Source organism: Polyodon spathula, chromosome 28 (genome assembly GCF_017654505.1).
Source record: "Polyodon spathula isolate WHYD16114869_AA chromosome 28, ASM1765450v1, whole genome shotgun sequence".
Taxonomy (NCBI): domain Eukaryota; kingdom Metazoa; phylum Chordata; class Actinopteri; order Acipenseriformes; family Polyodontidae; genus Polyodon; species Polyodon spathula.
Window position 1 is genome coordinate 8376156 of NC_054561.1, and position 26919 is coordinate 8403074.

The 26919-nt window shown below is 51.0% G+C and overlaps 1 protein-coding gene across 3 annotated transcripts in view; it reads left to right on the forward strand.

The window, feature by feature from the left end:
• Positions 1 to 26919, forward strand: part of kcnh6a (potassium voltage-gated channel, subfamily H (eag-related), member 6a) — a 43800-nt gene that overhangs the window by 13911 nt on the left and 2970 nt on the right. Inside the window, exons 5-14 of one of the 3 annotated variants that reach the window (XM_041231766.1) lie at positions 2179 to 2455; positions 4912 to 5126; positions 17620 to 18045; positions 19619 to 20018; positions 20332 to 20531; positions 24693 to 24945; positions 25111 to 25304; positions 25552 to 25651; positions 26098 to 26367; positions 26737 to 26917. In XM_041231766.1, the coding sequence (XP_041087700.1) occupies positions 2179 to 2455; positions 4912 to 5126; positions 17620 to 18045; positions 19619 to 20018; positions 20332 to 20531; positions 24693 to 24945; positions 25111 to 25304; positions 25552 to 25651; positions 26098 to 26367; positions 26737 to 26917 (2516 nt within the window). The remainder of the gene's footprint in view (positions 1 to 2178; positions 2456 to 4911; positions 5127 to 17619; positions 18046 to 19618; positions 20019 to 20331; positions 20532 to 24692; positions 24946 to 25110; positions 25305 to 25551; positions 25652 to 26097; positions 26368 to 26736; positions 26918 to 26919) is intronic. The other 2 variants (XM_041231768.1, XM_041231769.1) reach the window with 2 other exon arrangements.

Sequence of the window (26919 nt, forward strand, 5' to 3'; positions counted from 1 at the left end):
TCCCCTGCGGTGTGTACCCCCGCACCCCATCATCCCCTGCGGTGTGTACCCCCGCACCCCATCATCCCCTGCGGTGTGTACCCCCGCACCCCATCATCCCCTGCGGTGTGTACCCCCGCACCCCATCATCCCCTGCGGTGTGTACCCCCGCACCCCATCATCCCCTGCGGTGTGTACCCCCGCACCCCATCATCCCCTGCGGTGTGTACCCCCGCACCCCTTCATCCCCTGCGGTGTGTACACCAGCACCCCATCATCCCCTGCGGTGTGTACCACTGTACCCCTTCATCCACTGCGGTGTGTACCCCAGCACCCCATCATTCCCTGTGGTGTGTACCCCCGCATCCCATTATCCCCTGCGGTGTGTACCATCATCCCCTGCATCTGCAGCAGTACAGACAGGATCACTCTCACACGCACGTGTTCTTGAACAATAAATCCAAAGCCATTGAACCACAGTGTTCCTCTGGGGGGTATTCCTGCAGGACAGAGGCACTGAAGTACAGATTAGCATTAACAGGAATGTTCTGTACTCAGCCAGGTTCAAAACTGTTCATCCTGACAGAACACCAGTGAGACAGACAAGGGGTTATTTTCCACCCCCATGAAGACATGCTGCAGTTATAAAGTTCCAGTGTTGTGCACATAAAACATATGGAATCAATGTTTTATTTAAAGAGTAAGTTGTCTAGTTGTCTGCCAGATATATTTGTAACCAAGGTCTACATCAGTAAACATCAGCACCATCTAGTGAGCTGGATCAGGTTTCCTTTAGGTTGCTTGCAATACACTAGCTGTGCACTAGACCCCCCTCACAGTACATCACAGCGCCTCTGCTCTCCCCTAACCCTAACCCTAACCCTCAGCCTTCTCTGCACACCCCCCTCACAACACCTCTGCTCTCCCCTAACCCTAACCCTAACCCTAACCCTAACCCTAACCCTAACCCTAACCCTCAGCCTTCTCTGCACACCCCCCTCACAGCGCCTCTGCTCTCCCCTAACCCTAACCCTCAGTCTTCTCTGCACACCCCCCTCACAGCGCCTCTGCTCTCCCCTAACCCTAACCCTCAGTCTTCTCTGCACACCCCTCTCACAGCGCCTCTGCTCTCCCCCAACCCTAACCCTCAGTCTTCTCTGCACACCCCTCTCACAGCGCCTCTGCTCTCCCCTAACCCTAACCCTCTGTCTTCTCTTCACACCCCCTCACAGCGTCTCTGCTCTCCCCTAACCCTAACCCTCAGTCTTCTCTGCACACCCCCCTCACAGCGCCTCTGCTCTCCCCTAACCCTAACCCTCAGTCTTCTCTTCACACCTCCCTCTCACAGCGTCTCTGCTCTCCCCTAACCCTAACCCTCAGTCTTCTCTTCACACCCCCTCACAGCGTCTCTGCTCTCCCCTAACCCTAACCCTCAGTCTTCTCTTCACACCCCCTCACAGCGTCTCTGCTCTCCCCTAACCCTAACCCTCAGTCTTCTCTGCACACCCCCCTCACAGCGTCTCTGCTCTCCCCTAACCCTAACCCTCAGTCTTCTCTGCACACCCCTCTCACAGCGCCTCTGCTCAGCGTGTTTCTACACTGGAAGGTATTCACTGGAAAGCTGTGAAAAGGCAGGCTTGCTGCCACGCTCTGAACAGGCTGTCACACACACTTCCACTCTAATTTATGCTATGTAAAGAAATGTGTTAAATTATGCAGTCAGTTATTGCATGGAACAGTTTTTTTCTGGGATCTGCTAATTATACTTTGGCACTTGGCTTTTTGCATTCTTGTGTATGTTACTTATTGTATTGTAAATTCAAATCTTTTTCCTCTGGTGTTTCCTAGTGTTCGGTGAGTGGGTTTCATTCTCGCGCCCTCTTTGCTTTGTCATTCAAAGAGTGCTGGAGAAAGTACACTCTCAGCTTGATTAGGAGGCTGCCACCCAAAACAACAAGTTGCTTTTCTTCATTAAATATGTATTTTCCATATAGAACACTTCAGAAGCAATTAATGTTCAAAGCATTTTTTTGTTATTAAAAGTGAAACGACATTTTGCTTCCCTCTAACAAACATAGTTCCAGTGTCACACTAATATCTGCTCCTCTCCCCTGCTCTCCCCTCTCTCCCCTCTCTCCCCTGCTCTCCCCTCTCTCCCCTGCTCTCCCCTCTCTCCCCTGCTCTAACCTCCTCCCCCAGCCCTGCAGTGAGGAGGTGCCCCTGAAGGAGTTCCGGATCCCCTCGAAGGAGAGCTGCACTCAATCTGAGACGGAGGCTCTGATTGAACAGGACGGGCAGCCGGAGCCAGCGAGCCACTCCTCTCCGAAGCGTGTGCCCAACCGCCTGGACCCGGACACACCCTTCAACACAGGCAGCCTGTCCCGAACACACTCCCGGGACAGCGTGCGGAGCCTGCGCCGGGCCTCCTCGCTCGACGACATTGATGCCATGAGGGGAGGCTGTGTCCCAAACACAGGTGAGGGGCAGACTGACACCCGGGACACAGAGAGACTGAGAGAGACACACACAGAGACACTGACACCCGGGACACAGAGAGAGACTGAGAGAGACAGACACAGAGACACTGACACCTGGGACATAGAGAGAGACTGAGAGAGACAGACACAGAGACACTGACACCCAGGACACAGAGAGAGATTGAGAGAGACAGACACAGAGACACTGACACCAGGGACACAGAGAGAGACTGAGAGAGACTGACACAGAGACAGGGACACCTGGGACACAGAGAGAAACAGACACAGAGACAAGGACAACTGGGAAACACAGAGAAGAGAGACAGACACAGAGACAGAGAGACAGACACAGAGACACTGACACCCCGGACACAGAGAGAGACTGAGAGAGACAGACACAGAGACACTGACACCCGGGACACAGAGAGAGACTGAGAGAGACAGACACAGAGACACTGACACCCGGGACACAGAGAGAGACTGAGAGAGACAGACACAGAGACACTAACACCCCGGACACAGAGAGAGATTGAGAGAGACAGACACAGAGACACTGACACCCAGGACCAGGAGAGAGAGAGAGATTGAGAGACACAGAGACACTGACACCCAGGACACAGAGAGAGATTGAGAGAGACAGACACAGAGACACTGACACCAGGGACACAGAGAGAGACTGAGAGAGACAGACACAGAGACACTAACACCCAGGACACAGAGAGAGATTGAGAGAGACAGACACAGAGACACTGACACCTGGGACACAGAGAGAGACTGAGAGAGACAGACACAGAGACACTGACACCCAGGACACAGAGAGAGATTGAGAGAGACAGACACAGAGACACTGACACCCAGGACACAGAGAGAGATTGAGAGAGACAGACACAGAGACACTGACACCCAGGACACAGAGAGAGATTGAGAGAGACAGACACAGAGACACTGACACCAGGGACACAGAGAGAGACTGAGAGAGACAGACACAGAGACACTAACACCGAGGACACAGAGAGAGACTGAGAGAGACTGACACAGAGACACACCTGACACCAGACACAGAGACACAGAGAGAGACTGAGAGAGACAGACACAGAGACACTGACACCCCCCGGACACAGAGAGAGACTGAGAGAGACAGACACAGAGACACTGACACCCCGGACACAGAGAGAGACTGAGAGAGACAGACACAGAGACACTGACACCCACAGAGAGAGACACAGAGAGAGATTGAGAGAGACAGACACAGAGACACTGACACCCCCACAGAGAGAGACAGAGAGACAGACACAGAGACAGACAGACACAGACACACCCCCCGGACACAGAGAGAGACTGAGAGAGACAGACACAGAGACACTGACACCCCGGACACAGAGAGAGACAGAGAGACAGACACAGAGACACTGACACCCGGGACACAGAGAGAGACTGAGAGAGACAGACACAGAGACACTGACACCCCGGACACAGAGAGAGACTGAGAGAGACAGACACAGAGACACTGACACCCCGGACACAGAGAGAGACTGAGAGAGACAGACACAGAGACACTGACACCCAGGACACAGAGAGAGACTGAGAGAGACAGACACAGAGACACTGACACCCCGGACACAGAGAGAGACTGAGAGAGACTGACACAGAGACAGGGACACCCAGGACACAGAGAGAGACTGAGAGAGACAGACACAGAGACACTGACACCAGGGGCCTGAAAAATAATTTGTGGAATACATCATGGTTATTAATCTACACAGAAACACAACAGAGAAGCACACAGGACATGTTATTGTAAGATAAGTAATAAGTACAAAATAAATAAAAGAAACAGGGATCTATGTTCTAATCCAAGACTATTATTGTAGCATGGCCAGGTCCTGCTGTAGGTGAGCACCCAGGGTCTGGAAAGTATGGGGATGATTGCTGAGAATACTTTGGAGATTGAAATGGCCAAGTACATCATTAGTAGTAGTAGTGCCTGTTACATAATAAATTTGAGAGTATTTTAGCCCCTACTGTGCATTGTTTGACGTAGACCTTTTTGTGTCATTTTTCTTTTTCCAATTTTTTGAAACAAAACTCCCTCTCTACAGAAGCTACTGCACAGTGTAATATTTTGTAATGCCTGTCATTTAAGGTTTAACTGAAGTGTTATATTACAGTACAGGACTGAGTGATACAAGCAGAGGGTGCAAAGCTTTCAGTATTTTCAGCTTGTTTGTTTATGGTGAATTGGTTAATTGGTTATAATTGATCAGTTGTTTTTAAGGCTTATTTTGTTTACACTCGGCTGTGCATATGAGTACCTGCGCTTTTTTGTTGAGAATTTCTCCCATTCATTGACCAATTAAACAATTTAAACTACAGCCCTCCTATGCTGGAGAGCTAGCGAATGAAACAGGTTTAAAAAGTCAGTAATCCGCCCCCCTTGTGGTCTCGCCCCTCCCAGGCACTCCGAATGCCTTCAAGCCCAGCCTGCTGAACTCCACCTCGGACTCGGACCTCATGCGCTACCGCACCATCCACAAGATCCCCCATATCACCCTGAACTTCGTGGACCTTGGCGCGGAGAAGCTGCGCCCGGCCTCGGCCACGGAGATTGAGATCATCGCTGCCAGCAAGCTGAAAGACCGGACGCAGAATGTCACAGAGAAGGTCACACAGGTGGGCTCTGCAGAGCGCTGTTGTATTTCACTGAAATGTCACTGCATGCTGTGAGACCACCACTACAAAGCACCCAGATAGGAAGCCAGCAGGTTTCAAACACAGAGCCATTCCATTTCAAATGACACTGTCATTGTTTCCCTGTATAGTCCATGTGCATGGCTGTTTAATTTCTGAGAGTAAGATGATGTGTTATCTTATTTCCATTCTGCTTTGCACCTCAAGCAATGGGGCTATTGATCTTAAAGAGATGGTGCGTGCTGCAGAAGAGCAAATACACAGCAGTGCCATTGCCATGTAATGAACTATAGCCATCCATGACCCAGAGACGAGTGCACAGTGGACTGAGAGAGCCTGCCAGGGGGTCAGCTTCCTTGGATAGGACATCTCTCAGCTAGACCTTTTGACAATAGAGTCCAGCTTTGCTAATGGTAACAGGGAAACACCTTGGTTATGCATTCTTTTAAGAGGCTGGTCGTTTCAAACAGTGGGAGAGACCTTGTCTTTTCCAGGCTTCAGTGTGCTGGTCGTTTCAAACAGTGGGAGAGACCTTGTCTTATCCAGGCTGCAGAGTCCTGGTATTTCAAACAGTGGGAGAGACCTTGTCTTATCCAGGCTGCAGTGTGCTGGTCGTTTCAACAGTGGGAGAGATCTTGTCTTATCCAGGCTGCAGCGTGCTGGTCGTTTCAAACAGTGGGAGAGATCTTGTCTTATCCAGGCTGCAGAGTGCTGGTATTTCAAACAGTGGGAGAGACCTTGTCTTATCCAGGCTGCAGTGTGCTGGTCGTTTCAACAGTGGGAGAGATCTTGTCTTATCCAGGCTGCAGAGTGCTGGTCGTTTCAAACAGTGGGAGAGACCTTGTCTTATCCAGGCTGCAGCGTGCTGGTCGTTTCAAACAGTGGGAGAGACATTGTCTTATCCAGGCTGCAGCGTGCTGGTCGTTTCAAACAGTGGGAGAGACCTTGTCTTATCCAGGCTGCAGTGTGCTGGTCGTTTCAAACAGTGGGAGAGACCTTGTCTTATCCAGGCTGCAGCGTGCTGGTCGTTTCAAACAGTGGGAGAGACCTTGTCTTATCCAGGCTGCAGTGTGCTGGTCGTTTCAAACAGTGGGAGAGACCTTGTCTTATCCAGGCTGCAGCGTGCTGGTCGTTTCAAACAGTGGGAGAGACCTTGTCTTATCCAGGCTGCAGTGTGCTGGTCGTTTCAAACAGTGGGAGAGACATTGTCTTATCCAGGCTGCAGCGTGCTGGTCGTTTCAAACAGTGGGAGAGACCTTGTCTTATCCAGGCTGCAGTGTGCTGGTCGTTTCAAACAGTGGGAGAGACCTTGTCTTATCCAGGCTGCAGTGTGCTGGTCGTTTCAAACAGTGGGAGAGACATTGTCTTATCCAGGCTGCAGCGTGCTGGTCGTTTCAAACAGTGGGAGAGACCTTGTCTTATCCAGGCTGCAGTGTGCTGGTCGTTTCAAACAATGGGAGAGACCTTGTCTTATCCAGGCTGCAGTGTGCTGGTCGTTTCAAACAGTGGGAGAGACCTTGTCTTATCCAGGCTGCAGTGTGCTGGTCGTTTCAAACAGTGGGAGAGACCTTGTCTTATCCAGGCTGCAGTGTGCTGGTCGTTTCAAACAGTGGGAGAGACCTTGTCTTATCCAGGCTGCAGTGTGCTGGTCGTTTCAAACAGTGGGAGAGACCTTGTCTTATCCAGGCTGCAGTGTGCTGGTCGTTTCAAACAGTGGGAGAGATCTTGTCTTATCCAGGCTGCAGAGTGCTGGTCGTTTCAAACAGTGGGAGAGACATTGTCTTATCCAGGCTGCAGCGTGCTGGTCGTTTCAAACAGTGGGAGAGACATTGTCTTATCCAGGCTGCAGCGTGCTGGTCGTTTCAAACAGTGGGAGAGACCTTGTCTTATCCAGGCTGCAGCGTGCTGGTCGTTTCAAACAGTGGGAGAGACCTTGTCTTATCCAGGCTGCAGTGTGCTGGTCGTTTCAAACAGTGGGAGAGACCTTGTCTTATCCAGGCTGCAGCGTGCTGGTCGTTTCAAACAGTGGGAGAGACCTTGTCTTATCCAGGCTGCAGTGTGCTGGTCGTTTCAAACAGTGGGAGAGACCTTGTCTTATCCAGGCTGCAGTGTGCTGGTCGTTTCAAACAGTGGGAGAGACCTTGTCTTATCCAGGCTGCAGCGTGCTGGTCGTTTCAAACAGTGGGAGAGACCTTGTCTTATCCAGGCTGCAGTGTGCTGGTCGTTTCAAACAGTGGGAGAGATCTTGTCTTATCCAGGCTGCAGTGTGCTGGTCGTTTCAAACAGTGGGAGAGACCTTGTCTTATCCAGGCTGCAGTGTGCTGGTCGTTTCAAACAGTGGGAGAGACCTTGTCTTATCCAGGCTGCAGTGTGCTGGTCGTTTCAAACAGTGGGAGAGACCTTGTCTTATCCAGGCTGCAGTGTGCTGGTCGTTTCAACAGTGGGAGAGACCTTGTCTTATCCAGGCTGCAGTGTGCTGGTCGTTTCAAACAGTGGGAGAGACCTTGTCTTATCCAGGCTGCAGTGTGCTGGTCGTTTCAAACAGTGGGAGAGACCTTGTCTTATCCAGGCTGCAGTGTGCTGGTCGTTTCAAACAGTGGGAGAGACCTTGTCTTATCCAGGCTGCAGTGTGCTGGTCGTTTCAACAGTGGGAGAGATCTTGTCTTATCCAGGCTGCAGTGTGCTGTGTGACGTGCTGCTGGCATGTTGGCTGCTGTACCCACCAAGTGGAAAAAATTAATCAATGGAGGCCAATCGAACTGTTTTGAGCTGTAATTAAACTCCACTTGATCTGCTGATCTGTCACAGACTCACGTCAGCAGCCTAGCACGCCCCCTTTTCCATTGACAGCATGTTTAACATCCACAGTTAACCCTGTGTGCCCTATTACAGTAGATGCCTTTTAAATAAAAGACAGTACAATGAGTGGGATTTATTTCAGATGTTATTTCTGCATTGGTTTCCCTTTGTCTTTTTGATAAAGTCTCATTTATATATTATTTTATATGAACTAATATGCTACCCAATATATTTCAAGTAGTGCTTGCTCCAATATTTCAATATTTGCCCCAGGGATATTTATTTGTAAACTCTTTGTAACACAAGCTCTGTGATTAGGCACAGTTTGCATTAAGCAACAATCCTTATCCTCAATCAAACGTTGGTTAATGCAGCCTTAGTGTAGACTGGCGTTATAACAAAACATGCACCAATCACACCAAACCTATGCTTTTGCTAGCACGCACGACTTTGCAAACTTTGATGATTTAGTAAGAATTAGACTTAGTTTGATTTCGATGAGATGGTCGGGAGATAATCAGAAAATATTCCTAATTTTATTTGTCGTATTCCTGCTCCTGGTCTCCGGCCTGCCTTTGCTCTCTCGGCATGGAACACGCTAGTCAACGTGTTACTGTAAGAGATCGCATCCCTCTCTCTGCATGGGGGCCCTAATGAGTTGTAAACAGGGTCATTCTTTATTAGTTAAAAAGGAGATTTGAGGTCTGAAATAAATATCTGCCAAGTAAGGCTGTATGAGTCTGCTGGACTCTCAGCAGTCTGGATGTGAAGACTTACACGTGGGGTCGGGAGTCCCATTTCAGACTAGTCTGCCAAGTGACTGAAAGTAATTTGCAGCCAGTAGCTGGAGGTGGTCTCTATGAAATGAGTTCCCTGGAATCTAAGCCTTTTCAAATAGAGAGCTGCCTGCGTTGATCACATTAATGAGAACAGAGATCCTGCACTCTGATACAGGATTGTAATGAAGGCACTGCTACACTAGTGACCTCCCAAGCAATGTTTAATAGCAGTGCGGTGGCGCCCCGATAGCAAAGCTATGCTAGTGCTGGGGCAGCTGCATTGGCAGGAGCATGCAGCGCTGGGGCAGTTGCATTGGCAGGAGCATGCAGCGCTGGGGCAGTTGCATTGGCAGGAGCGTGCAGCGCTGGGTCAGTTGCATTGGCAGGAGCGTGTAGCACTGGGGCAGCTGCATTGGCAGGAGCGTGCAGCACTGGGGCAGTTGCATTGGCAGGTGCGTGCAGCGCTGGGGCAGCTGCATTGGCAGGAGCGTGTAGCGCTGGGGCAGCTGCATTGGCAGGAGCATGCAGTGCTGGGGCAGTTGCATTGGCAGGAGCGTGCAGCGCTGGGTCAGTTGCATTGGCAGGAGCGTGCAGCGCTGGGGCAGCTGCATTGGCAGGAGCATGCAGCGCTGGGGCAGTTGCATTGGCAGGAGCGTGCAGCGCTGGGGCAGTTGAATTGGCAGGTGTGTGCAGCGCTGGGGCAGCTGCATTGGCAGGAGCGTGTAGCACTGGGGCAGTTGCATTGGCAGGAGCATGCAGCGCTGGGGCAGTTGCATTGGCAGGAGCGTGCAGCGCTGGGGCAGCTGCATTGGCAGGAGCATGCAGCGCTGGGGCAGTTGCATTGGCAGGAGCGTGCAGCGCTGGGGCAGTTGCATTGGCAGGTGTGTGCAGCGCTGGGGCAGCTGCATTGGCAGGAGCGTGTAGCACTGGGGCAGTTGCATTGGCAGGAGCATGCAGCGCTGGGGCAGTTGCATTGGCAGGTGTGTGCAGCGCTGGGGCAGCTGCATTGGCAGGAGCGTGTAGCACTGGGGCAGTTGCATTGGCAGGAGTGTGCAGCGCTGGGGCAGTTGCATTGGCAGGAGCGTGCAGTGCTGGGGCAGCTGCATTGGCAGGAGCGTGCAGCGCTGGGGCAGTTGCATTGGCAGGTGTGTGCAGCGCTGGGGCAGCTGCATTGGCAGGAGCGTGTAGCACTGGGGCAGTTGCATTGGCAGGAGTGTGCAGAGCTGGGGCTCTGTCGCTGCATCATGGCACCATGTCAGTACTGCTGCGGTCCTGCATGGAGCACATTTCAAATCCATTGTGATGTTTACTTTGCTGATACTGCTGTGCTCTGCAAATGTGACTGTTTTATAATAGGCTCACAATAGCCCTGTTCAAACCTTCACTGGAGAGGGAAATGATAAAGACGCAGCAGCTGCTGCATTCCCAAGCCGTGCTTCAAACTGGCTTCACATACAGGAGGGACCTTGAGACAGGCAAGCCTGCTCCCCGGACAGACGGCCCATTCATTTACAGGAGTACTGCTCTGAGAGGATCGAATGTAGCTCTCGGTGCCTCGACATCATGCTGGTCACACATGTATAATCTTCACTTCCAGCGGTAGCAGAATGCACCGTTACACAATCAGCATTCCTCTAGGTTAATTGGATGGGTGGCTGAGGCAGGATGCCTGCTGTATGTCATGAGCAGGGCTGTGAGTGAAAGTATAGGACTGAAGAAGATACATTCATGTATGAAGTTCTAGTGCTGTCCACTTGATGTCAGTCTTTCCTTGGTGTGGTCGATCTGCTTCTCCCCCCCCACTCCTGGCTCCTGCGGACAGGCTGTCAGAGGCTGACCCTATTCCCAGTCACATTCATTGAAGTGAACTGTGAATGCCACCTGCTGTGCCTTCGTGACACGTACATGTCTACTGGGACAGACGCACTCCACATTGCCGGTGCCTCCAGACCAACGTCCCATTTAGAAACTGTTGTATTTAAATCAAGGGCAGTAAATTTAAACTTTACAATGCATTAGTAAGACCTCATCTAGAATATATAGTTCAGTTTTGGTCACCTCTCTACAAAAAGGATATTGCTGCTGTAGAAAGAGTGCAAAGAAGAGCGACCAGAATTATTAAAGGCATGTCATATGCAGACAGGCTAAAAGAATTGAATCTTTTCAGTCTTGAACAAAGAAGACTACGCAGTGATCTGATTCAAGCATTCAAAATTCTAAAAGGTATTGACAATGTTGACCCAGGGGTCTTTTTCAAACTGAAAAAAGAAACAAGGACCAGGGGTCACAAATGGAGCTTAGATAAAGGGGCATTCAGAACAGAAAATGGCAGGCACTTTTTTATGCAGAGAATTGTGGGAGTCTGGAACCAACTCCCCAGTAATGTTGTTGAAGCTGACACCCTGGGATCCTTCAAGAAGCTGCTTGATGAGATTCTGGGATAAATAAGCTACTGACAACCAAACGAGCAATATGGGCCGAATGGCCTCCCCTCGTTTGTAACCTTTCTTATGTTCTTATGTATTTGGAATCTGCACAGTGCAGTTTTATTTTGAAGCCTTTGCAGTCTGTGCTTCAAATTAATTCTGTTACATTTATATTTTGCTATTTTTTCCAAGCTAAAAGGGAATTTATTTTATTTGTTTTATTAAAGGTTAGAGACTCACTTGTTGGTTTTCATAATCTTGCTACACTGACTTTAATCAAGTCAGTGGTGACAGAATAGATCACTGGTGTTCTCATGTATCAGGTTAGTTATTAGGCTAGATGTGATTCCAGCTGTTAAGCTGTTGTTAGTAATGGATCTCAGAATTAGTTTCTTACTGATTCTTCGGGGGATGTTTCCTCTGGTAGTCACTCTATGAGCCACCTAACAGTTCACTTCCTGTTTTCTTTCTTGAAAGCGAGCAGTAAGTGAGAATGCAGCGCTAGGTCCTTCACAGCTTGCTGCTCGGTATTGATTATTCAGCAGCGAGAGGAGCGCTGGCTGGTGGAAGGTCAGGCAGGCGTGTTGCTGTTGAGAGGAGCGCTGGCTGGTGGAAGGTCAGGCAGGCGTGTTTCTGTTGAGAGGAGCGCCGGCTGGTGGAAGGTCAGGCAGGCGTGTTGCTGTTGAGAGGAGCGCTGGCTGGTGGAAGGTCAGGCAGGCGTGTTGCTGTTGAGAGGAGCGCTGGCTGGTGGAAGGTCAGGCAGGCGTGTTGCTGCTGTGTTGCTGTCGAGCGCTGTCCCACCCCTTTGCTGACACTGACCTTGGCAGGGCTGGCTAATGGGGCTAGAGGACAGAGTAAATGGAGTGCGCTTCCTCATAGACTCTGAATCACACACACAGGCAGCGCTTCATTTCACACCTCAATCAGGGAGCGTGTTCTAAATTAAGACTTTCCCTTTCCGAGATAACACAAAGTATTAGAGACACACACAACTTCAAATAGATACAATTTCTCTCATTTTCTCTCTCTCCCTCTCATTCTGTCTCCCTCCCCTCTCCCTCTCCCTCTCTCTGTCTCCTACCCTCCCCTCTCCCTCCCTCCATCTGTCTCCCATCTCGTTCTCCCTCCCCTCTCTGTCTCCATCTCTCCCCTTTCCCTCTCCCTCTCCCTCCTCTCTCCTTCTCCAACCCTCCCCTCTCCCTCCTTCCCCACTCCCTCTCAATCTGTCTCCCTCCCCTATCCCTTTTCTTTCCCCTCTCCCAACTCCCTCCCCCTCTCTCTCCATCCCTCCCCCCTCTCTCTCCCTCTCCCTTCTCCCTCCTCACTCCCTCTCTCTCCCTCTGCATCCCTTCCCTCTCCCTCTCCCTCTCCGTTCACCATCTCTCCTCTCTCCCTCTTCTCTGCCTGTGTCGCTCTCTCCCTCTCCCTCTGTCTGCTGTGCTCAGGGCTGGGTTGTACCAGCTGTGTGTAAGTTCTTACTTAGCTTAGTTAAAAGTGAAAGTCTTAACTAATGTTGATTTTACACATTACTAACTTTTCACAGGTTGATAGTTATAATGTAAGACTAGTTGTTGCTTAAAATGTACACAAACCTTTAAGGAGGTAATCTGTTTGTAGAATCAGAATACAATATGACATGGTAACCTTTGCTGCATGAGCTTCGCTTTGAAGATAGTTTTTGTCATCAGCGAATCCTTCGAGACCGCATACATCCTTGTGATGTATTATAGGACATCCTTTTAAATCCTGTTACATTCTAAAGTAATAGGATAATAAAAATCTTTTAGAAATAATTTTAAAGTTGCTATATGAATAGGATGCTATGCTATAGGAATTATTTCAATTTCTGCCTGTCTGTATCTGTGTCTCTGTCCCTGTCTGTCTGTCTCTGTCCCTGTCCCTGTCTCTATCTCTGTTCCTGTCCCTGTCTTGCTTTTAAACTGCAGGAGTCAACATGAATATCTGCAAGATCATTTGCATTTATCGCATTCATTTGAATCTCAATCACAGTCAAATAAACTGCAGTTACCACATGTGCCCCCTTTAACACAGTTCTTATTTTTAAATAGAATTGAAATCCGCTAGAACATTCTGCTTCGTTTACACATTCCTCCTTGTTGACACACCCTGTTAACACTGTATTTGCTTTCTTTGGCAGTCCCAGTGGTATTCTGCAACACACTGTCGACTGTATAATACATAGATCTCATTTCATGTCATGGATTCTGGTGGCAGTGCTCTGTGACTGTGCTGGTGTCTTCACTGAGGGTTCAGGGATGTGCATTCACACCCTTCAGATCAGTCTGACTGCTCTGAGGGATAATGTGTTCAATGTGCTCCTCAGTAGAGACCCTTCCCAATCTCCAGTGCAGATAACACTAGAACCTCAAGGGACTTCAGACTAACTGGGTGTCTGGATCAAGGTCTTGCTGGCTTCAAGCCCGCAGTATGCAATGTTTGATTATTTTTGTGTGGGGTGTGTCAGTGTGTGTGTGTGTGTGTGCGTGCATGTGTCAGTGTGCATGTGTGTGTCGGTGTGCGTGTGTCAGTGTGCGTGTTTGTGCGTGTATCGGTGTGCGAGTGTGTGCGTGTGTCAATGTGCGTGTGCGTGTGTCGGTGAGCATGTGTGTATGCATGTGCGTGTGCCGGCGTATGTGTGTGCATGTGTCAGTGTGCGTGTGTCTGTGTGCGTGTGTGGGTGCGTGTGTGTGTGCATGTGTGTGTGCGAGTGTGTGTGTGTGTCTGTGCATGTGTTGGTGTGTGTGTGTGTGGGTTTGTTAGTGGTGTGTCACTGTGTCTGTGTTGGTCAGTTTGTTCAGGGGAGCAGAGAGTGGGCGGTCTGTGTTGGTCAGTTTGTTCAGGGGAGCAGAGAGTGGACGGTCTGTGTTGGTCAGTTTGTGCAGAGAGTGGGCGGTCTGTGTTGGTCAGTTTGTTCAGGGGAGCAGAGAGTGGGCGGTCTGTGTTGGTCAGTTTGTTCAGGGGAGCAGAGAGTGGGCGGTCTGTGTTGGTCAGTTTGTTCAGGGGAGCAGAGAGTGGGCGGTCTGTGTTGGTCAGTTTGTTCAGGGGAGCAGAGAGTGGGCGGTCTGTGTTGGTCAGTTTGTTCAGGGGAGCAGAGAGTGGGCGGTCTGTGTTGGTCAGTTTGTTCAGGGGGGAGCAGAGAGTGGGCGGTCTCTGTTGGCCGCTCCCTCTTCTCCCTCTCTCACTGTTCTCTAACTCTCTCATGCAAACACACACCACCATGAGCCTCAAACTAAAGCTCAAACCTGTGAGTATTCCAAATCTTCCTCTTTCACTGTTTTTTGTTTATTGTATTGTTTTGCTTTCATGAAAAACTGTTTCTTTATTAGTTTTGATTATCTTGAAGAATGTTGTGTTACAGTGGCTGATGTGGCTAACTCTCATATGTCGATGCAGTTTTGTAAAATGTTCTGGCAAGTGTATGAGTTTGTAATTTCTCACTTCTGCCTGGAATGCATTCTATTTCCAAACACTGATGGTCAGGTATGAATGGCTTAAGCTCGAAGAATCTGCAGGGAACTCGGGTTTGTCATCCCTAGTAGCATGGCTGTGTTGCAGGGACCCCCTTTCACATTCACTGTCCCCTGGTTCCTCTCGGAAACAAGGGGCTCTCGTTCACCTCCAGACTGTTCAGCCCAGATTCTCCTTGTGAAGCAGTCGTCTCTCTGTCTGTGTCTCTTTGTCTCTCTGTCTCTTTATCTCTCTGCTCTCTCTCTGGTCCCTGTCTCTGTCTGTGTTTCTCTTCTCTCTGTTTCTCTGTCTCTTTGTCCCTCTGTCTCCGTGCCCCTGTCTTTCTGCTCTCTGTCTCTGCTCCCTCTCTCTCTGTCTCTGTGTCTGTCTTCTCTCTGTCTCTGTCTCTTCTCTGTGCTCTCTGCCTCTCTTCTCCCTGTCTCTGTCTCTCTGTTTCTCTGCTCCCTGTCTCTCTGTCTCCGTGTCTGTCTTCTCTCTGTCTCTTCAATGTGCTCTCTGCCTCTCTTCTCCCTGTCTCTGTCTCTCTGTTTCTCTGCTCCCTGTCTCTGTGCTCTCTGCCTCTCTTCTCTCTGTCTCTTCTCTCTGTCTCTGTCTCTCTGTTTCTCTGCTCCAAGTCTCTCTGTCTCTGTGCCTCTCTTCTCTCTGTCTCTCTGTCTCCGTGCCTCTGTCTCTCTTCTCTCTGTCTCTCTGTCTCTGTGCTCTCTGCCTCTATTCTCTCTGTCTGTTTGCTGTCTTTCTTGTCTAGTCGCTGTTGGGGACTGATCTGAAATCTGTTAGGGGACAGCCAATTCCATGATGACATCACAAGCTGTCAGTAACAGCAAGGAAGTTTAGACACACTTGGAGCTGTGCTGGGTAGGGCTGAGTTGTGGACATAGTGTTTGTAAAGAGACATGAGAACAAAGGGGGTTACCTAGCTCAGCCTTAATCAGGGTTGAAATGGGAAAGCTCTACCATTAAAACCACCTCTAAGGAATTGCCTTGCTATCTTCCATCATAACGTGTGTCTTGTTTTGTGATTGTCAGGAAGGTGCACACATTCACGTTGTGGACGCCGTCTATAACACATTCCTGCATAAACTGACAGTGAGCCCAATTCCAGTGTGTAAAAATCACTTACGAATGAAAGGCAAACAAGAACACCTCAAAGAGGGAGCCTCAGAATTCATTCTCTCAGCTCCTGTAGTAGGATATATTTACCATTGATAACAAGTCAGGCACAGCCAACAGTAGGCAAACCCTTATAAGAGTTTACAATGGTATTTCTACATGTTAACTTGACAGTTTCTTGTGCTTTTACTGCAGATTTACTCTGATTAATCACATCTTCACCATGTTTTACAATGTGGATCTGTCCGTCGCCATGCTCTCACCTTGCTTTGGGTCTGCTATTGTACACCACAGTACATTTCTAAAATGAAATGATTGACTGTGTCTCAGTCAGGCTCAATAGCTAGTGTCCCAGAATATTTACATTTCATTAAATGGCAACCTGTCATTACAAGCTAGTGCTCATTCTCAGAGTGTCATTAATTAAAGGATGTAGTTGGGTTCGAAATCCAATTAAGTCAATGGCATCACTCTTAGCAACCGCTGTTACTAAGGACTGCTGTGTGAGAGCTGACTGGATGGGCAAGCATTGCAGTCAGAACAGGAGGGGAGGGGATTCATAGAGAGGGGGCGATTCATAGAGAGGAGGGGATTCATAGAGAGAGGATTCATAGAGAGAGGATTGATAGAGAAGAGTGGATTCATAGAGAGGAGGGGATTCATAGAGAGAGGGGATTCATAGAGAGGAGGGGATTCATAGAGAAGAGTGGATTCATAGAGAGGATTCATAGAGAGAGGATTCATAGAGAGGAGTGAATTTTCAGAGAAGATTCATAGAGAGGAGGGGATTCATAGAGAGTGAATGGGCAGACTGAGGTGGTGGGGCGCTGTCTGGACGGGGAGAGGCTGAGGTGGTGGGGTGCTGTCTGGACTGGGAGAGGCTGAGGTGGTGGGGTGCTGTCTGGACGGGGAGAGGCTGAGGTGGTGGGGTGCTGTCTGGACGGGCAGACTGAGGTGGTGGGGTGCTGTCTGGACTGGGAGAGGCTGAGGTGGTGGGGTGCTGTCTGGACTGGGAGAGGCCGAGGTGGTGGGGTGCTGTCTGGACGGGGAGAGGCCGAGGTGGTGGGGTGCTGTCTGGACGGGGAGAGGCTGAGGTGGTGGAGTGCTGTCTGGACTGGGAGAGGCTGAGGTGGTGGAGTGCTGTCTGGACTGGGAGAGGATACACATTATTCTAATGGTCTCTTGCAGAGCTGATGGGCCCTGTTGTCCCTGTTGTCTGTGCTATACCATGATTTTATTATGCTTTGCTTTATTAGACTTTCCTATGCTTCTACCATGCTATACAGCAATAAACATTTATAGAGGTAAAAGGTAATAGCTTTCTGAAATGAGTAATATTTTTTAGATGTGTGTATCTGCTCTGTTTTGGAGTAACTGGGCTCAGTTATCATTCCCTGCTTGTATATAACTGTAGACTGAATACTGGGAGATGCATCTGGCGATGGCAAGCTTGTCTGCCCTCCTCCTACTCTGTGCCTGACTGCAGTGACACTGACAGTTACACACTCAGCCTCAATGAATGCAGGGTGATGCAGCATATTTAGCTGAAGTTCAAACTGGAGAGGCACACTAGCTAACGGCCTTTCAAGAGGGCAGTAACCTCCCCTCCCCCGCCCTTAACTGTGAGCTTTTTCGATTAGAGGGCAGGTGAACTGGTAAGATGAGTAACAATAAGATCCCTGATTGAATACAGCATCTCAAAGGGTTTTATAAATTATGCAACACGCAGTGAAAAATCTAATGTGTAAGTGAGCTGTACCAGGGAGAGAGGGAGCAGAGCAGTACCCTGTGAAATAGTGTAATTCAGCCTCTGCTGCAGCTCTGAACATGTGAGCGCCCTCCGGTGGAAGCTGACTGTCACTTCTCTGCCAGGTGCTGTCGCTGGGTGCCGATGTGCTCCCGGAGTACAAGCTGCAGGCTCCCCGGATCCACAAGTGGACCATCCTGCACTACAGCCCCTTCAAGGCGGTGTGGGACTGGCTGATCCTGCTGCTGGTGATCTACACAGCGGTGTTCACGCCCTACTCGGCAGCCTTCCTTCTGAACGAGCAGGAGGAGGAGCTGCGCCGGCGCTGTGGCTACACCTGCAACCCGCTCAACGTGGTGGACCTCATCGTGGACATCATGTTCATCATCGACATCCTCATCAACTTCCGTACCACCTACGTGAATATCCACGACGAGGTGGTGAGCCAGCCTGGCCGCATAGCCGTGCACTACTTCAAGGGCTGGTTCCTGATCGACATCGTGGCAGCCATCCCCTTCGACCTGCTCATCTTCCGCTCTGGCTCCGACGAGGTGCACTGCTGCCTGCCTGCCTGCCTGCCTGCCTGCCTGTCTGCCTGCCTGTCTGTCTGTCTGCCTGCCTGCCTGTCTGTCTGTCTGTGTCTGTCTGCATCTCTGTCTGTTCATGTCTGTCTTCCTCTCTGTCTGCCTGTCTGTCTGTGTCTGTTTGCTTCTCTCTCTGTCTGTCTGTCTGTCTGTCTGTGTCTGTCTGTCTGGTAGAGACAGACAAGTACCTGTTCATGTCTGTAGAGACAGGCAGACCGTCAGACGGACAGACGTAGAGACAGCAGACAGGTCCTCTGACAGTCTGTCCAGAACAGTTGTCTGAGACTGACAAAGTACAGACAGAAGAGAGATCTCTGACAGACAGACACAGTTTGCCTCTCTAGAGATAGACTGTCTGTCTGTCTGTCTGTCTCCTTGCCTGCTCTAGGACTCTGTCCTTAGCTCAGGTGATGTGGGTTACCTAGTTCTGAAAAAGGGCAACAAATATGTCAGGTTCTGCAAACAAAACCTACAGCAGATGTTATATAGAGAATATAATAGAGAAGGTATAGCACTGTGAATATAAAGAATAGAGACAGTGCACTTGGAAGGTACAGGACAGGGAAGATTTAGGAGAGATCCAGACCAGGTTGATATGCCTGTTCTGTGAATGTAGCAATATATGTAATATAAAACAGGAATGGATAAACTGCAAAACTGAGGGAGAAAAGTGACACAAAAAGATGAATAATAAGAAATGCTTTGAGTGTCATGCTTGAGTAGACTATTTATTTAGGAAACCTAAGAAGTGAAAACTCCAGATATGATGCAGTAACAGGGAGATGCAGCACCAGGATTAGGATCAGGAGTCAGGCCCTTGTTCTGAAATATTAATAGACTGCTGTGGAAACTGTGCAAACAGCTGGATATCCCTGGCACTGCCCCAAGCCCTCTGGAAAAGGAACACATAGAGCCCTAGCATGAGATACTGTGCTGAAAGGGTTATTGCCAGGTAATACGTACTGAAGCGCCACCGCTGTGCAACTACAAATACACACTTATACATGGACACCACTATCTCCACTCTGCAAACGGGTTTGTGTTTGCCAGCTATTGATATTCCTTCTTGCAGCGATTCCTTTGAAAAGATGAGTTGAGGATAGCATCAGATGAGAAGCTAGCTGGTTTCATTTTGTGCAGATCAATGGAACGTGGAGCTGTCTGTTTTGTAACAGATGTGATCAGCAGATACGAGGGCACACAGGCAGTTGGGGAGGCAGATAAGGGTCAGCCTTCTCTCAGAGCTGCTTCAATCTTATCAGCCTCCCCTGAATGACAGAACCCCACACAGCACACAACCTTCAGCTCAGAACTCTGACTCTGGTGTCATAAACAAAAAGGACTGCTGAGAACAAGCATGCAAACACACTGTGTAACAGCCCATCCCATTGCATAGCACCCTTTCTGTCTTTACAATGTCAGTTAGCTACACATGAGCACGTGGCCTCTAAGAGAGAAATAATGATGGCAGGATAACGCCTTTATTAACACTTACAGGTTGTCAATATATTATGAAACCCCGCCCCTTCTGTCCCCCCAGACCACCACTCTGATTGGCCTCCTGAAGACGGCTCGGCTGCTGCGATTGGTGCGTGTGGCGCGGAAGCTGGACCGCTACTCTGAGTACGGCGCGGCGGTGCTCTTCCTGCTCATGTGCACCTTCGCCCTCATCGCACACTGGCTCGCCTGCATCTGGTACGCCATCGGCAACGTGGAGCGCCCCTACATGGTGCACAGGATCGGCTGGCTGGACGGGCTGGCCGATCAGATCGGCAAACCCTACAACGACAGCAACGCCTCCTCTGGCCCCTCCATCAAGGACAAGTACGTGACGGCGCTCTACTTCACCTTCAGCAGCCTGACCAGCGTGGGCTTCGGGAACGTCTCCCCCAATACCAACTCTGAGAAAATCTTCTCCATCTGCGTCATGCTCATCGGCTGTAAGTTTGGGATTCATGAGGAGCAGCATGGAGGAGATATGCTGGGGGTGGCAGTCTTAAGCATACCACATTGTTTAAAGCTAGAGATGCATCTGCAATCTCTCAGAGTATCAGAATCATGGTTGTGTATTACAGCATGGTAAAATCATAATGAAAGCATGGTGTTCGTGTGTCTCTGTGTGCTGCTGGTGTCTCTGTGTGCTGTTGGTGTCTCTGTGTGCTGCTGGTGTTTTTGCATGCTGTTAGTGTGTCACTATAAAGTGTCAGTGTTAATTGCCAGTGTAACCCCCTGACAGATTGCTTCTCCCCCCAGCCCTGATGTACGCCAGTATCTTTGGTAACGTCTCTGCCATTATCCAGCGGCTGTACTCGGGCACGGCGCGCTACCACACTCAGATGCTGCGGGTGAAGGAGTTCATCCGCTTCCACCAGATCCCCAGCTCCCTGCGGCAGAGACTGGAGGAGTACTTCCAGCATGCCTGGTCTTATACCAACGGCATTGACATGAACGCGGTGAGTCCCGGATTCAGCGAGATCACAGCCAGGGCACAGCATGGGCACAGCAAGGACACAGCCAGGACACAGCCAGGGCACAGCATGGGCACAGCATGGGCACAGCAAGGACACAGCCAGAACACAGCCATGGCACAGCATGGGTACAGCGAGGACACAGCCAGAACACAGCCATGGCACAGCATGGGCACAGCATGGGTACAGCGAGGACACAGCCAGGGCACAGCATGGGCACAGCATGGGCACAGCAAGGACACAGCCAGGACACAGCCAGGGCACAGCATGGGCACAGCATGGGTACAGCGAGGACACAGCCAGAACACAGCCATGGCACAGCATGGGCACAGCATGGGCACAGCAAGGACACAGCCAGGGCACAGCATGGGCACAGCATGGGCACAGCAAGGACACAGCCAGGACACAGCCAGGGCACAGCATGGGCACAGCATGGGCACAGCAAGGACACAGCCAGGACACAGCCAGGGCACAGCATGGGCACAGCATGGGTACAGCGAGGACACAGCCAGAACACAGCCATGGCACAGCATGGGCACAGCATGGGCACAGCGAGGACACAGCCAGGGCACAGCATGGGCACAGCATGGGCACAGCAAGGACACAGCCAGGACACAGCCAGGGCACAGCATGGGCACAGCATGGGCACAGCAAGGACACAGCCAGGACACAGCCAGGGCACAGCATGGGTACAGCATGGGCACAGCAAGGACACAGCCAGGACACAGCCAGGACTCAGCATGGGCACAGCAAGGGCGCACCAAGGACAGTGTGGGCACAGTGAGGGCGCAGCATAGGCATAGCAAGGACACAGCCAGGGCACAGCGAGGGCACACCAAGGACACAGCGAGGCCACACCAAGGACACAGCGAGGACACAGTGTCGGCACAATGAGGGCACAGCATGATGTCATGAAACAGGGGGCACAGCACAGCACAGCCAGATAGCTGGGTACTAAAAGCACAGAATGCTGGTATGGAGGTGATCAGCCACAGCAGAGACACAAGCCTCACATGTCAAAAATCCAGAAGAACCAGACTATGGCTGGGTGTGACTGTGAGAGAGCCAGGACTAGCGGCTGGGTATGACTGTGAGAGAGCCAGGACTAGCGGCTGGGTGTGACTGTGAGAGAGCCAGGACTAGCGGCAGGGTGTGACTGTGAGAGAGCCAGGACTAGCGGCTGGGTGTGACTGTGAGAGAGCCAGGACTAGCGGCTGGGTGTGACTGTGAGAGAGCCAGGACTAGCGGCTGGGTGTGACTGTGAGAGAGCCAGGACTAGCGGCTGGGTGTGACTGTGAGAGAGCCAGGACTAGCGGCTGGGTGTGACTGTGAGAGAGCCAGGACTAGCGGCTGGGTGTGACTGTGAGAGAGCCAGGACTAGCGGCTGGGTGTGACTGTGAGAGAGCCAGGACTAGCGGCTGGGTGTGACTGTGAGAGAGCCAGGACTAGCGGCTGGGTGTGACTGTGAGAGAGCCAGGACTAGCGGCTGGGTGTGACTGTGAGAGAGCCAGGACTAGCGGCTGGGTGTGACTGTGAGAGAGCCAGGACTAGCGGCTGGGTGTGACTGTGAGAGAGCCAGGACTAGCGGCTGGGTGTGACTGTGAGAGAGCCAGGACTAGCGGCTGGGTGTGACTGTGAGAGAGCCAGGACTAGCGGCAGGGTGTGACTGTGAGAGAGCCAGGACTAGCGGCTGGGTGTGACTGTGAGAGAGCCAGGACTAGCGGCAGGGTGTGACTGTGAAAGAGCCAGGACTAGCGGCTGGGTGTGACTGTGAGAGCCAGGAGTAGTGGCTGGATGTGGCTGGTGAGCTAACATTTCTTACGTCTGCATGTTTATTGTTTAATATTTTTGCAATATAAACATTGTTTTTATTTTGCAATAATGCACTGTAGTTGCTGAATTGGCTGGGGAGTATTCTGTAGATCCCTGCAGTAAAGCTCGACACAATCAAATGCTGGTTCCATGGACACAAAATACACAATTAAAAAAAAAAACAGCAGCAATATAGCTCAGTCCATAAACAGTGCAGTTACTCACCTGCTGTTAGAAGGCACTGTGTTCAAGAGCTCTGGATCATTGCCATCAATGCAGCAGCCAGGCTGGATGTAATGTTAAGATAATGTGGAAAAGTGTGATAGCACAGAAGACATTGACAAAGACTTCTCTCTGATTATATTTTAGTACTACTGTGATTCGTGTCAGTGTGATTGCCTTTGAACCAGCCCAGTGCTGTCTCTCTATTAGCACGCTAGCAGGCAGTGAAGCTGACAGAAGGCTCAGGTGCTAACCAGGGATGGTCTGGAAGATTAGACCTGTCTCAATACATTTATGCTATTTCATTATTTGCCTAGTTGTGCAGCAGATTGCCAATATCATCTATTCTGTAGCAATCAAAACAGAATCATGGAAAGACTACCTCCTAGAAACAATCTTCTAACCACTAGACCACACTGCTTCCCTCCCAGTCTCTCATGTCTGTTCACTAGACTGCACTGCTTCCCTCCCAGTCTCTCATGTCTGTCCACTATACTGCACTACCTCCTCTTCAACATTTAATTTCACCAAAGTAGTGAAGTGTTGTTGTAACTTTTCTGCAGCCTAGCTGCCCCTGGAAGTTACAGCTGACTGCTATGTCCATGAAGCAGCCCACAGAGACAGGATTTGGGGTCTCTTTGCTTCTTGGCAGCTTGGCGGTTGTGAGCAGTTATAATTTCCAAGAGGAGCCTGTTTTTGGTTATATGTCCTTTTACAGGAAAGAGTTAACTCTCTGTGTTTAAAGATGTAAATAGTGACCTTCTCAACGCCATGTATCTGGGCTCCAATCTTACAGCAAAATAAAAATACTGTTAAAAGTACTGCTAAGAGGCAAATAGAAAGTCAAATAGCCCAGGCTGTCAATTCCATGTGAAGGAGTCTCATCACAGCTGTGGGGGCACAGCGTCCCACAGCAATCAGTCCGCTCAATATCACGGGTAATTGAATGTGCAAATGGAGCAGGGTTAGGGATTTCAATATGATACTCCTCAGGACAAATCAGAACCCCAAACACATCTCCCAGAGGTTTGTGCAAGCATGTGTTTGTAGCCAGGTGCTGCAGGGAAGTGAGTGGGGGCTCCCCTGTGTGGCTATGGGGCAGTGCGAGGGGCTCCCCTGTGTGGCTGCGGGGCAGTGAGTGGGGCTCCCCCCGTGTGGCTGCAGGGCAGTGAGTGGGGCTCCCCCCGTGTAGCTGCGGGGTAGTGAGTGGGGCTCCCCTGTGTAACTGCGGGGAAGTGAGTGGGGCTCCCCTGTGTAGCTGCGGGGCCGTGAGTGGGGCAGTGAGTGGGGTTCCCTGTGTAGCTGTGGGGCAGTGAGTGGGGTTCCCCGTGTAGCTGCAGGGCAGTGAGTGAGGCTCCCCCTGTGGCTGTGGGGGAGTGTGAGGGGCTCCCCTGTGTGGCTATGGGGCAGTGCGAGGGGCTCCCCTGTGTGGCTGCGGGGCAGTGCGAGGGGCTCCCCTGTGTGGCTGTGGGGCAGTGAGTGGGGCTCCCCTTGTGGCTGTGGGGCAGTGAGTGGGGCAGTGCGTGGGGCTCCCCCGTGTGGCTGCAGGGCATTGAGTGGAGCTCTCCTGTGTAGCTGCAAGGCAGTGAGTGGGGCTCCCCCGTGTAGCTGCAGGGCAGTGAGTGGGGCTCCCCCGTGTAGCTGCGGGGCAGTGAGTGGGGCTCCCCCGTGTAGCTGCGGGGCAGTGAGTGGGGCTCCCCCGTGTACCCTACTAACTGGCAGGGCTCATTCACCAGCCTGTGATGGTTTAAATCCAGCTTATAATGGAGGAGTAAGCTGTGCACTTTTAGGACCGTTGTATTGTAGTTTCTCAGTGCTGCTAGTTTTGTGGGAGTGTGTGCTGGCATACTTATATTATTTGAATTATTGTCTGGTTAATTCAAATAAAGTAAATAAATATAATGGCTGGTTCACTCTATTGATATTTTATTTTGACCAGTTGAGTTTAGTTGCTGTTGTTAGATGAGCCTGTCATGCATGGTGCTGTTGTATTGAATGCCTATTCCTCTCTGTCCCAGTGTGTCTGTCTGTCCCACGTCCCAGTGGTTGACGGACTGTCTGTCCCTCTCTGGCCCAGTGGCTGATGGCCTATGTCCCTCTCTGTGTCCGCAGGTGTTGAAGGGTTTCCCTGAGTGTCTGCAGGCTGATATCTGTCTGCACCTGAACCGCACACTGCTCCAGAACTGCAAGGCGTTCCGCGGGGCGAGTAAGGGCTGCCTACGGGCGCTGGCCATGCGCTTCAAAACCACCCACGCCCCACCTGGGGACACGCTGGTACACTACGGAGACGTGCTGACCGCCCTGTACTTCATCTCACGCGGATCCATCGAGATCCTGAGAGACGACGTGGTGGTGGCCATCCTGGGTGAGGGGCGGGACCATTCTTCTGTACCACCAATGAGAACGAGGCTTTCCTCTTCCTCGAAGCTATAACTGACAGTGTGAACAGATAGTAAAACAAGTGCATTTCACTGTAGTAACAATCAGACAGGTGGGATATAAACCCCCGATTCTCATCCCTCCTCTCCAGGAAAGCATGACACCTTCGGGGAGCCCATCAGCCTGTACGCACGCCCTGGCAAGTCGAACTCAGACGTGCACGCGCTCACCTACTGCGACCTGCACAAGATCCATAGAGACGACCTGCTGGAGGTGCTGGACATGTACCCCGACTTCTCAGACAACTTCTGGAGCAACCTGGAGATCACCTTCAACCTGAGAGATGTGAGTGGCTGGAGGGGATCGAAAGGGAGCATGGTGGGGGGGGGGGGTTGCTTGAGTTTTCAGACGATGAATATATGAGAGGAGTCACTAGATGGCGATGTAAGCTGGAAAATAGCACAGCAGCTCCTAATGTTAGATAAAGTGAATCTTGCGCTGCGTCTGCATTGCGGTTTGCAAGGCCTGGTCTGGATGGAGCAGGAATGTCATGAACAGAGACGGCTGTATTACTGAAGCTCTCTTGTATCAGGCAGATCGAATTATCCACTCGCTGCCCAGTGAAGATTCGGACTGCGGGTACCGCCGCCCGCGACGCAGGAGAAACTCTCTGCACAGACGCAACCGGCCCGGTGAGTGAGCTGCTAGCCAGCCAGGACCGAGGGGTCTGCATGCATGCCCTGAGAATGTCTTAAGCAACAAATAACATGCTATCAACAAACAACTGACACTTTCTGATGCTTTGCATGACAGAAAATACAGCAAGTCTGCTCCCTCAACTGCTTAGCAGAAGAGCTCAGTGTCTCAGTCAAGGGTTTACTCTTAGGAGTCACGGTGACTTGCAATGCTAATCCTATTCTTCGTGTGTTGATCTTTTTCGTAGATGTTTTAAACTGCTCTGTGTTATCACTCAATGGATGTAACTCTGTTGTTGTTCAGACCACCTATCAGAAGAGTAGTTTTCTTTCTCCCTTTGCTGTCGTTGTGATGCAGCTGGGATATAGTGATAACGTACCTGCTGTAGGTTTCCTCAGACTAAGGGCTGTTTTTAGAGTTTCATTTATTATCCTCCTTCCAGACGGGATGGACAGGGAGGACTCGCACCCGGACCAGTCCTGCCCTCAGCTGCCCAACCACCAGGGGGCAGTGCCGAGGCAGCCCTACGATGAGCTGTGCAGCAGCCCCAGCCCCTGCTCAGCGTCTAGCGAAGACGAGATGAAGCCGCTGGGGCAGAGCAAAGGGGAGCTGTACCCACCAAGGGGCGATAATCAAGACTACCACCCCACCATGGTCAACCTGCTGACCCCCAGTAGCAACGCTGCACTGGAGCAAGGGCCCCCATACACAGGTATGAGGGATGGGACAAGGGGACACCTCTACACAGGTATAAAGCATGGGACAGGGGGGCACGCTACACAATTACTGAGGGACAGGTAAGAGGGACAGGACAGGGGAACACCTCTACACAGGTATGAGGACAGGGGACACCTCTACACAGATACAGAGGGACGGAGGATGGGGGGACACCTCTTCACAGATATAGAGGGACAGGGGACAGGGGGACACCTCTACACAGATTCTGGGGGACAGTGGGGCACCTCTACAGAGATAATGAGGGACATGGGACAAGCCTGCACTTCTTTCCAGAACTGTGAAGAAAATGCTTCATTGTCATGCTCTCATTGTAGATTTCAATTCTGAATCTCTCTGCCCCCAGCAGCCCCCCTCAACATGCCCAGCCTCTTCACCTACTGGCCAGAGAGGCAGCCCAGTCAGTGCTCAGAGAGCCAGCAGCGCTCCTCCTCGGTCCAGGCTGCGTACCAGCCGTTGGCCTGTGCAGAGGACCATCCCAGCAAGCTGGAGTCCCGCCTGGAGCTTTTCCAAACACAGCTCAACAGGT